The sequence below is a fragment of the Ananas comosus genome, linkage group 1, assembly GCF_001540865.1.
Source record: "Ananas comosus cultivar F153 linkage group 1, ASM154086v1, whole genome shotgun sequence".
In the NCBI taxonomy this organism is placed as follows: domain Eukaryota; kingdom Viridiplantae; phylum Streptophyta; class Magnoliopsida; order Poales; family Bromeliaceae; genus Ananas; species Ananas comosus.
In genome coordinates this window covers 3374689-3387627 of record NC_033621.1, presented here as the reverse complement: position 1 = coordinate 3387627, position 12939 = coordinate 3374689, and the positions used below count along the sequence as shown (strand labels likewise).

At 33.5% G+C, this 12939-nt stretch overlaps 1 protein-coding gene across 2 annotated transcripts; it reads right to left on the bottom strand.

Annotated features, from left to right (window-relative positions):
- Positions 7952 to 12263, bottom strand: LOC109707292 (probable serine/threonine-protein kinase WNK11). Of its 2 annotated transcripts, none has more exons than XM_020228461.1 (4): positions 12145 to 12263; positions 11770 to 11933; positions 11109 to 11682; positions 7952 to 8793 (listed from the first exon to the last, which is right to left on the bottom strand). In XM_020228461.1, the coding sequence occupies exons 3-4, from the start codon at positions 11613 to 11615 to the stop codon at positions 8290 to 8292; spliced, it is 1011 nt and encodes a 336-aa protein (XP_020084050.1). In that variant the 5' UTR covers positions 11616 to 11682; positions 11770 to 11933; positions 12145 to 12263; the 3' UTR covers positions 7952 to 8289. The 2 variants fall into 2 exon arrangements, with proteins under 2 accessions (XP_020084050.1, XP_020084057.1); XM_020228468.1 differs by having other exon boundaries at positions 11770 to 11913.

Genomic DNA, 12939 nt, shown 5'->3' with positions numbered 1-12939 from the left:
TTTTTATTCAAAAGGAGAACAAGATTAGCTATTAATAGATAGTGTGGTGTAATTGATACATAATAAAATCTCTCTTTCAAGATGTGGGCAATTTCTCATAGTGTGATTAATTAGATAAAATTGTACCCCAAAAAGTTGAATGCACCGTACTTAATATTTATGATAAATTTAGTCCTCAGACTATAACGCGGACGGAACTTCCCTTCATAAATTTTAATTTATTATAACTTTTAATTTTAATTTTTAAATTGTTATATTTAAATTTTGTAGTATAGTTTAGTTGGTAAAATAATGATGTAAAGCATTGTAGTTGGCTGATAATATAAAACTATCATTCAGCTGACTGAATTGTATCATTAAATTTTATTATAATAGTACAAAAATTTGAGTCGGAAATTACAATAAATTCAAAATTTAAGATAGCCTCATAGTTTTGTGAACAAAAATTTTAATTTAGCCAAATTTAGCCTAATATTTAATAATAAAAAATTTAAAATTATAATTTAATTGATAATTACGCTTTGTATTGTCTAAATAATCTATATATAAAAGAATAACACGATTTAAAAGTTTATTACCTGTGTATAAAATGATTAAAAAAAAATTTAAACGAAGAGAGGGGAAAAAAAAGAAGAAGAAAGTGTTGGTACACAGATAATCCAATCAACTGTGTGCATGTCACATTAATACAAATAAATTATTATAAAATAAAATAATTATTATTTAACTTATTAAATATTATTGTCAAAATAATGTTTAATATGCCATCATTTTAAATTTTATAGGATTAGATCAAACGAGTTAGATTTTAATACCTAAAACGCTACTACTATAGAGAGTTTTAAGAGTGGTGTTTATGAGACATGCTGATGCGCCCGGTGCAGGCAAAATGAGGTGATAAATGAGAGTCAATACGCTAAATAAAAATAACTCATTCTAAAATCTGAATTCTTTTCCATCAGTTAAAAAATAGAGCCGGAGGGAGGAGACTACTTTCTGCTTTTGATCCATCTCGATATTCCAGAAATCCACCAAATGCCTGCTTTTGCTTTGACCCGCCTCGAATATAGTGTTGACTTAAAGGGATCAGTATCCTGTCTAATGACGAGAGATCAAATTAGGCTAATTTACGTTCGAAATGGCGTGAGGCTGAGATGGATGGAGTCATGTTCGAAGTGATAATGAATTGGATTGTCAGAATTACTTATAAGAAATGCTTAATTTACGTGCGTCATAAAATGTCTATTAATACATTTTTAATATTTTAAATATTGCTACAGATCTTCTATAATATATTTGTTTTATTAGTTCCTTTCATTGGTTTAAATATTGCTACAGATCTTCTATAATTATCGCACTTTTGGGCTTAATGCATAAATTCATTAAAAGTTTTTATATTATGCACACTAAGATATTAATATTATATAACATTAGAGTTTTACGCATTAAGTTATACGAAACAATCAACTAAGAAAACTTAAATTCAAAATTTCCTACGACGGCATTATGTTCAATTATATGAAACAATAAGTTTTTTAAAAAAATTTAAAATATTAAAAAAATGATTTTTTTGGGTAGTTATATTCGACATTACGGCACTTATTTCACTACTTCTAGTACTTCTTTTAATATTGATTGTACTCTTTCGAGGGATACATGTGAATATTAATTTACGCTGTCTTTGGATCCGATGGGAATTCAAAGGCCCAGATCCAGAATTTAAGACATTCGGTTTCTGGGATGTTGTACTGCACATGCCCGGATACACGCACGTGCGGGGGCGCACGTGCATGCCATGTACCCAATGTGCATTTATTCCCTTATTAAACAAAGGTTACAGTAGACCTGGAACTCGCCCGGACCTAAACAAGGCCCGACTCGATGGGTCATGTCTGGGCCAGGCTTTGGGCATTAAAAATATAATGGATTCGGGCCGGGCTTAGAAGTTTAGGCCCGAAAAAAATTTGGGCTTTTTTGGGCATATCCAAGACCGGCCCGCGCCCAACACAAAAGCCCGATATATTAATTATCAAAATAAAATATTTAATTATATATATATATACATACATATATATATATATATATATATATATATATATATATATATATATATTATATATAATATTATATATATATATATATAGTATATATATGAGGAATAAATGATATAGTATATCATATATAGTATATATTGCTATTAAAAATATATATTTATATATATAAGGATATATTATACCTTAACAAAATATTTACTTCCATATTAGGATATATTAAATATTATTATTATATATAATTAATTAATTATACAATAATATGAATAAATATATGGTACATATTATTATATAAGCTAATTAGTTATGTACTTATGTACATAATACTTACTAAATATATAATAAGGATAATTTTAAAATTTTAAAACACCACAATACTCTTTTAAAAAACCACATATACTCTAATTAATTAAACGTTGTAAATTTCTACCCTTACGTGAGAAGTTCCTATCCTATATAGGTGGATAATTATTGGTAGACATTAAAGGATTTAATGTTAGATACTAATTTCTTTGATGTGATAAAATCCCAATAAAAATAGGTATTTTATTTTAATCTTATACAATAAAAGTATTTATATATTATGATAAATGCATAGAATAGACCTCCACAAAGCCCGATGGGTATTGAATATTGGGCTTGGGCTTGAGCCAGGCCTTAATTCTTTTAAAAATTAGGTAAAAGCCCGACCCGAAGCCCAACATTATTTTTAGGCCGGCCCGGCCCAGTTCCACCCCTAATGTTATAGGTACCAACATGAATTTGACCTAGAAAATGCCAACAATTTTAATTTGCATAATTTCAATTTGAAAAAAGTAAAAGATCAATTACAAGTAGCCATTACAGCTTTAAAAAGGTATTATAAAAAAAAGGTTGTTGGAAATTTAGAATGTTTTTCTCGTTTAACTGTATAGGGCAATCCGAGGCGGTTGAACTTTAGATTATAATATATATATATATATATATATATTCTGTTGACTAGCTACATAAAGATCAATAACTTCAATTTTGGATTGGATTTCTATCTTTAGTAGTCCATTTCTTCATGAACTCGATAATAATTTATTTTAAATTATATTTAATAATAATGAACTGTCAATTTAAAAGCTCTATCATTGGTAAACATACACAAAGTTATTTTTCTGATCAAATATGAAGGAATTTTTGAGTTATGATGTATGTTATATCGCGCCCTCTTGGCTCGTCTTACTCGGAATACTCTTTATTAATTATTTTTGAAATGTTCTTTGCTTCTCTTTTTCTTTTTTTTTTTTTCAAAAAAAAAAGAAAGTCTCCAGCTGGTATTATTGCACTCGTAATTTTCTGTCTTATAGTTTCAAGTGCAGGTTTACAGTTTAAGGACTACAAAGAAAGGATACAAATAAATAGTAATACTTTTTAGAAGTATTCTAGCAATTCATAGTTTGTGCTTCCTGTGTAGTGGCTTTGGCTTTCTTGAAAATAATACATGATCCATGCTTCCATTTCTCACACCTAGTTGCCACTATTAAAAATCATATATTCAACTTTGCAAGTAGTTAAAATGATCCAAAGAATAAATGATACACAATAAATAGCTTAATCATTTCTTTAGATGCTCTACCATAAAAAGGAATTACAGCTGTATTTTGGTTGTGAGAAGTTATGTATAGTAGAAAGATATATCTTTTTGTTTTGTAAAAATGATTGTATTTATGTTGTGCTGGCCCAGTCAAGATATAATTTATGCAGTATTACTGAAAAAAAAAAAAAACTTCAAATTTTTACACTTTCTCATTTTAGTATTCCGTGATTTAAAGTATATCAAGTTAGTACCATGTGGTTTCATTTTTATCTTTTCGTCATCTTGTTTGTTAATATTTTGTTAAATTATATATAAAAACTTCAAATACCACATCTAGTTTTATCGAATATCCACTTTAGTATCTTTTAGTTTTAACTTTGTCACTGATTTAACAAAAAGAATTAATGAAATTGATAATAATAAAAAAAAAACACAAGGTACTAAATTGATACATTTTAAATCATAGGATAGTAATGTGAGAAAGTGCGTAACCACAAGAGTGGTATTTGAAGTTTTCTATGAGAAAAAAGTATACTTTTATATTCCTTCTTCTAACTATTTTTTAGCGTGATAAATATTAGGCGACGCCAAAAAAACATATGGGCGTGAGAGAGATTAAGAAGTTGTTTGGCCGCACTACATGTAATTTCAAATTCGATATTTAATTTGATGTATTTGAGTCTACCTGGTATAGTTGAAGTTGCATAAGGAGGTTCAACTATAGCAATTGAAACTACATGCAAATTTGTTGCTATTCCAGCTACAGCAGCAATTGAAGAGAGTAACTCTAAACAAACGGCGGAGATAATCTGATTACCATAAATAGAAAATAATAAAATTGCTTAAATGCACTTCTCAATTGCATTCAACCGAATAAAATATATATATAAAAATGTAATTGCTACATCTTTAACGCCGTGCATCATCAATAATACTGTATTTATAATTATATCTAACCAAATGGCCCTCAATGTGCAAGTATCGCTTAGGAAGATTGAACATGAAAGGGCCCATTTAGTTAGTGATTGGTCTTAAACCAAGATCTGAAGCGATGAACATTGCCCACAGTAAGACGCATAGGTTTGTTTGTCGCTCGAACATCACCACGAATGGTGTTTAATTGAATAACATCCATAGACTCTGAAAGTTGACCGTTGAGCTTGGTTTATAAAAACGTTGCAAAGATTTGTTAGTGAGCAATGCATTTGATTTTGAAAAAACTTCAAATATTATTCTTGTGGTTTCACATTTTCTCACTTTAATACCCTATAGTTTAAAGTGTATCAATTTAGTATTATGTGGTTTTATCATTATTTTATTATTATCGATTCCATAACTTTTTTTTTGTTAAATCAGTGACAAAGTTAAAACTAAAGAGAACTAAAGTGAATATTCAATAAATTTAAGTGGAGTATCTTAAGTTTTTGTATATAATTTAACGAAATATTAACGGACAAGCTGACAAAAAAATAAAAATAAAACTACAGGATACTAACTTGACACACTTTAAACCACAGAATACTAAAATGAAAAACTACGGAAAACTGTGATCACCTTATGAGCTCCTGCGTGTTTGTTTGCTTCCTACTCATTTGTGTGGAAGCACCGAAATCTTTGATAGAGCCATCGACGGAGGCGAGGGATCTTTGGACAAGAGCAATCAGCCTACCAGATGCCCGAAAGAGACTTGAAACTCTAACTCTACTGTGTGCTATTTGGTGGGTTGTTTGGACTAAAAGGAATGACAGTCTTTTCCGTGCGAAACCTCCCAACACTACCCGTGCACTAGAACGTGGTAGACTACTGCTAACATCCTGGACCACAAAACTCTGACTCTGATTGTTTGGTGCTGACGTACCTCTTTCTTTTTTTTCTGGTCAATTTTGTCGTTTTTTTTCCTGTTTACTATTTTTTATTTTTTTACTTACCCTGTTTCTCTTTATTTTTCCGGAGGCCTCGGCTGTCTCCATCATGTAAACCTAATTTATTTTCCTAATAAATAAAATAGATAGCTTGCTACCTATTTCTAAAAAAAAGAAAAATAGAAAAGGTGAGAAACCACACATAGGTGGTATTTTAAGTTTATGCTTTGATTTTTTCTTGGCAACTTTTAAAAAGAACTGCATAGTAACGCTTGGCAAAGAAATTATTGCTTTGCCCACTTTTACAGTAGAAAAAAATTTTCTTGCAGCCTGGGGCTCCAATAATTTGTTGGAGCTCCAGCTCGAATGGGCGCCATGCAGGAGGAAGTCTACTATATAATAATTACACTATATTAGTTATTTCAAACTAATAATAATTTGTTTTAAAAAAAAGTATAATAAAAATTTTTTTTGAAAATTATGATAAGATAAGTGAACATAGAGGAGCTTTTTGATTCGTTAAGTACGCTACATCAATAATATGAATATTACATTCTAAAATTTTTCTACAATGTAGGCACTTGCTGATACTACACTCATTGCTGGCGTAAGCACTTTTTTTTAATTAAAGCAATAAAAGTAAAAAACTTAAAAATAGAATCGAAGAATAAAAGTAAAAAAATTAAGAAAAACTATAATTTAGAAGAAAGTGCACATACGAGGTGCTCATTTTTTGAATTTATAATATATACTTTTAGGAGCAATGCTTTGTATACAGTAGTATTATCATTTTTGGAACACTAAATATCCAGCCTAAATTTCTAAATCTTGGAATGGTGAGCCATAAAATTTACACCGCATAATAGAGTATAAAATTATTTAAAAAAAAAATAAAAGTGAAAAAAAACTTCTCTGAAGCCATATATTTTCAGTGACTTTTCAAAAATTTTCACACCTTTTAAAATTTTATTGTTAAATTATGAAGCAGCCGTTTTTTTTTTTATTTAAAAACGTAAATTAGGCTTGAGATTTCTTGATGGGTTATGGATTTGAATTAAATGTGTGAAAATTAATAATGCTAGGAGGAGTTGCATGACTCGAACTCCAAACCTTCTATTGTGATGCCATATTAAATTATATAAAAAAATTATTGTTCTCTAAAAATTTAAACTAATAGTAAACAATGTTTAAATATTTTTATATTTGACACTTGTTCTTTAATCATAAACTAACAAGTCAAGTATTATTTTTTCAAATTTAACTGTTTTTTTTTTTTAAATCTTATATGAATTATGAACCTTTGAGTCGGTTACCCAATCTTTGAAAATTTTGATTTTACTCTCAAATCTTTTAATTTGTTTGACTAGAGTCAACGATAATTTGACTTCAAAATTTAAATTAACGGCTTACTTTAATAAATTTATATATAAATGTAAAGATAAATAATAAATTCAAATTTAATACTCAAAGTGTCATTAACTAATTCAAATCAAACAAATTGAAAGATTTTATAGTAAAATCAAAATTCGGAAGAATTGAATAGTCAATTAAAATAGTTCATAATCCAGACACATTTTATATATTTTTACCTATATATTTTATAGAAATAAACTTCTTGTTGGTATTTTTTTTTATTTTTTTTTTTTAACTTTTTAAAATTTTACTTTAATAAAGTTAAAAAAATGAGTTGTGCTCATCTAACCCCTTGGTGCCCTTCCGAGTACAAAATGATGTATTACAAAACTTGTTGACATATTTCAAAAAATTATTATTCAAAATAAAAAGTCATTTAGCAAATTAATCAATTTTTGCCGTTCAAGTGTCTTATACCTAAGCTAGCTTTCTCAAATCCATGACACCGATATGTCTTTCAAACTTAACAGCAAAATATCAATTCAAACATTTTTGCCAAACTTGTTCCTCTGCAAGTCTTACTGTCTGGCCTCTCGCTTGTAATCGAACCCTTTGAGTCCCCAAGGGGCAACCCCGTCAGACTCCTCACGTTCCCAACGAGCAAATCTAATATCATGCTCCGCGGTGAAGGCACTCTAATATCAGTGCTCCGCGGCCGAGTGCCTTTTGCCTTCACCGCTAGCCACAAGAACATCACAAGTTTTCACTCAACTTGGTCCAATGCATTTCACTCCCGCGACTTGACCCACGCGTCTCTCATGTCTAGATTTGGGCTGAGCACTCATGAACATAAATTCTTCGACATTTCGTCTCATGCGCCTGACAGCGTCCACGACCATATATACGACAAATCACCTAAGCGTACGCCACAAACTCGCTGGACTGCTAAACTATTAAATCATTCACTGCCATTTTTAAAGATGGTAAAGAAAATCTTCGAATTATTATTCAACACAATCAACATTTGAGTTAGGTGAGATAAATTAACAAGATAAAAATAATTGACCAAATAAATTTTTGATAAAATTATTTGACCATACATAAATTGTTTAAGATTATTCTTAAAAAAAAAAGTCCAAATATGAGGCACAACAAGAATGAAGACATTTTACAAACCTAACCTTATTACTACCATCTCCAAACTTCCATTTATTCAGTTAGATATATACACACACCAAACCATTACAAAATGAAAGAAAAGGCCAAAAAAAAGAAAAGGAAAAAACCAAAAAAACCAAACGCCAAACCAAAGAGAAAGAAGCTACTACCACGAACAAGAGCTTTATTCCTCCTAAGGAGCAGCTATGCACACTTTTATTCCTTTCCAGGAATTTAAACCCCCCGGATTAACACAAAAGAACCGGTTAGCAGAATTATTAGTAGCCTAAAACATCGACCTTCAATCGAGTCTAAACCCCTTGAGCTCGTCCACTAATGGCGCAGAGCGCAACAGGCCATTCGATCTTGCGGGCTCGGAAGGCCTGCTGCAGTTCCGCTGAGAGGGAGCAAGAATGGGGCCATTGCTGCTGCTGTTGTCGTCATCATCGAGGCCATGAAAGAAAGGGTCCCTGAGGAGCTCCGCGGCGGAGGGGCGGGAGCGAGGTGCGCCGATGCACCGCTTAATGAAGTCGCGGACGGCGGGGTCCCGAACCTTGGCCATGGCGGCAGGGGGAGTGCCCCGCCTTACATTGCGGTATATCATGGCGACGCTGTCCAACTCGCTGTAGGGGATCTCCAGGGTGACCATCTCGAGCACGCACATACCGAAGGAGTAGATGTCGACCTGCTCCGTGTAGACCCCCTCGTAGAGCTCCGGCGCCATGTATTCCGGCGTCCCAAGAATCGAATTCGCAACATGGTTCTTTCCCACGATCGCGGCAAGGCCCAGGTCTCCTATCTTGACCTAAAGACAACACCCCACCATACAAATGCCACATCAATATTACGAGAAGAAACGGCAGAGAAGGCAACAGCTAACAGAATTAAAAGCGAACTCACGCAGAGACTTTATTATTATCTCACAAGACACTTCTCACACGAAAAGGGTTTTGGAGTGGTGTCAACACAGTAATTGTACTCTTATTCATCAAAATACTTTCTTATTAAATTACAAATTTTGAAAATATAATTCTCTCCACCAATTTACCATTAAAAACTAACTTCTTCTCTAATAAAAAGTGTGCAAAAACTAAAAAAAGTAACATATTTTGAAATTTGAAATATTTTTCCTACTATAAAAAAAGGCTAAATTACATAACCAACCAGCGCCCGCCCAGTGCACTTATCCTTTTTTTTCAGCTTTTTCTTCTCACTTTCAAAAATCTATAACTTTCTCCTTTAAAATTTCAAAAGTAATTTTAAAAAATTACAGCATTAATGGCGAAAGCAAAATGACTAAATTATCCTTACTTATTTTAAATATATATATATATATAGAGTGAGGCTACTATGCTATCGGAAGCACGGAGCCTTCCGTGCTTCCAGCTCGTTTTCGATGTTGCGACTTTCGAATCGTCGATCGGCTCCGTTAAACTTGATCTAGAGTATTTGGAGTACCTAGAAAATAAATTTTATTATTTTTCGATATCATTTGCCTAGTGATCGAAGAGGCTAAAAATCAACAAATTTCAATGGCCGTAGTGAGCCGTTTGCAAGTTTAACGGTGTAGAAATATCCAAATCTATTGAAATTTTGATAGAAATTCTTTATACTATATAAAACAGATCAATATCTTTGATTTTAAATATTTAATGTCATATTATTACATTTTGTAAGATTTTATTTTCAGCCGTGATTTTGAGCCCCTTCGTTCACTAGGCAATGATATCGTAAAATCATAAAATTTATATTCTGAGTACTTCAAATACTCTAGATCAAGTTTTACGGAGCCGATCAACGATTCGAAAGTCGCAACATCGAAAACGAGCTGGAAGCACGGAAGGCTTCGTGCTTCGATAGCATAGTAGCTCTCTCTCTCTCTCTTCTCTCTCTCTCTCTATAATATATATATATATATATATATATATATATATATATATATATTAATATATATATTGGGGCTTTTTTTGCAAATGTTTCATGAAAAAAATTTATTTTAAAAATAATCCTGTCAAAATTAATTTGCAAAAATAGTTCTGGCTCTGTCATGCAAGCGCCACGTCAGCGCCACGTGGGCAGGGGCTGAGCCAGTGTGTTAAATTGAACACGGTGAATCATTCACCGTGTTCATATTTATATTTCTTTTTTCTCTTTTAGGATGTCAACGGGTCGGGTTTGGATCGCGATTTTTCAAAAATCCGAATCCAAAAATCAAATTAAAATCCGAACCCGAATCCGAACCCGGCGGGTTTTAAAAATTCATACCCATATAACTTTATAGCTATGGATTTTTAAAACCCGCCGGGCTCGAATTCGTGTTCGGATTTTAATTTAATTTTCGGATTCGATTTCATGTTTTTAAAAATCCGATCCAAACCCGACCCGTTAACATTCCTAAAAAAGAAGAAAAAGAATATATAAATATGAAACACGGTGAATCATTCACCGTGTTTGAACACGGTGAATGGTTCACCGTGTTCAACTTAACACACTGGCCCCAGCCCTGCCAGCGTGGCGCTGACGTGGCGCCTGCGTGGCAGAGGCAGGGCCATTTTTGCAAATTAAATTTTGACAGGACTATTTTTAAAATAAAAATTTGTCGGGGGGCTAAATTGCAAAAAAAGCCCTATATATTGTTGTTTTTAAGAGTATTTTCAATATAAATTATAAAATATAAATAAAATAATAATGGAATCTGACGAATGGAAGTTAAATACATCAACTTGATCAACTTGAAATTTTGAGAAAGTAAAATGTAAATTTTTAATAGTAAAAAAAAAAGCAAAAAAAGCAAGTATCTTTAGCAGAGAATTTTCTGTATTTTTAGCCATTTTTCATTACCAACTTAACTTTCCTATACCATGTCATGTATGTGAACCCAAACTTTAAACCCTAAAAAAAATAAAAAGATACATAAACTTTTTTTTTTTTTCTCAAGGGTTAAGCAGTTTGAAGTATGAAAATTGAAGGACCAATTAACGGTAATCCCCTACACAAAATTTAGACATAAACTTGAGAATTAACACAAAAGGATGAGCACACAATTTACAATTTCACAGGGATTATTAGCATGCAGAAGCTCCAAGATAAGCACAAAGGGTAAACAAGGTGGCGGTGTACCTGGCCAACGTTGCCGTTGATGAAGATGTTGCTGCAGTTGAGGTCGCGGTGGATGATGCAGGGGTCGTGGGTGTGGAGGTAATCGAGGCCGACGAGGATCTGCCGCGCCCACTTCTTCAGCGCCTTGAGCGAGACATGGCGGTGGCGGTGGCGGTAGTCGCGGAGCGTCCCCGACGTGCACACCTCGGTGATGAAGTTGAGGGTGCGGTCGTCGGCGCCGCTGGTCCACACCTTGTAGAAGCCGATGATGTTGTCGTGGTGCAGGGACCGGAGCAGCCGCACCTCGGCGTAGATCCGCTCGAGCATCGTCGGGTTCTCGACGAAGCACCGGAGCCGCACCTGGTTCCACGCCACCTCGATCCCCTCCTCCTGGTCGAATCCCCTGTACACCTTCTTCACGGCGCCCGCGCCGAGTAGGTCGTTGTATCGCCCGAACCGCCCCGTGGGGTCCATCTCCACGAACGGCTCCGCGTCCTTGTCCGTCGGATCGGGCCCTACGGACGGCATGATCTCGATCTCGATCCCGATCCCGATCTAATACCCTCTCCGAATCCCCAAATCCGATTCGGAAACCCTAAACCAAACCCGACGATTACCACAAAAGGACCAAGAGAAAGATCCCAAATCCCGCCGATGCGGATCAAATCGACGAGAATCGTACCTCGATCGGGAGCGCGGGGGGCGGCGGAGGAGGAGAGACGAAACCCTAGCTAGGGTTTCGAGAGACCGCCGACCCCGATCAGATGAAGACGGAGGCGGCGCAGATCACCAGAAAGTACGACGTCCGAGCCTCCCTCAGGTACAGCTGCATTGACCCCATCGCAACTGNCAATCAAAATAAAAAAAAAAAAAAAAAAAAAAAAATAACGATCACCACAACCCTAGCGATTGATCCGAAAAACGGGAAACAAGGAGAAAAGGAGGAAGAAGAAGAAGACGACGATCGGGACTAAAACCCTAGCGACAACCGTAGAAAACACCAGAGAATCCGAGAAAACCCTAGAAACCGATGGGGATCGGATCGTGGAGAGATTACCAGAGGAAGCGGAAGACGAAGAGGGGGCGGAGCGATCGAGAAGAGAGAGGGACTCGTCTCGAGATCTTCACGAGTAGCTTCCGAGGAGCGCGAGCGTGTAGAGACTAGAGAGAGAGAGAGCTCACATGGTAGAAAAAGACGCAGCGCGAAGGGGGGGGAGTATATATAGGTAGTTCAGATCGAGTAGGTGTAGGATTACTCGCGGTGTCCTTATTCGACGTGGAATTGGAGACGGAGAGTTATTAGGGTCGGATAAAATTGTAAGAGGAATAGCAAACTTGGCGTAATTTATCCAATGGGGGTGTTTGGCCTAAAAGTTTAAAATCAATTTTGAACTCAGTAAAGTGTTTGGAAACGGAAAAATAAAAAAAATCTAATTCTACTTCTTAAAATTAAAAAACTGATTTTTTTTAAGTGATTCGAATTTTAAACTCAAACTTCAAATTTTTATTTTTATTTTAGATTCAAAAATAAATTTAACAACAAATTTAAAATTTGAAATTTTAAATTCATATTTGAATTTTTAAATCTCAACTTTTCAAATTTAAAATTTAAAATTTAGATATTAAATTTTAAATTTAAGTTTCAAATCTCAAATTTTAAAATTAAAAACTTTAAATTTTAAATTTAAGAGTTTGACATTTCAGATTTTAAAACTTTAAATTTTAAAATTTTAAAATTTAAAATTTAAAATTACAAGTTTTAATTTTCAAATTACAAAATTCTAAATTTTAATTTTAATTTTAATTTTCAAAATTCATAATTTTAAATTTTGAATTTTGAATTTTAAATTTA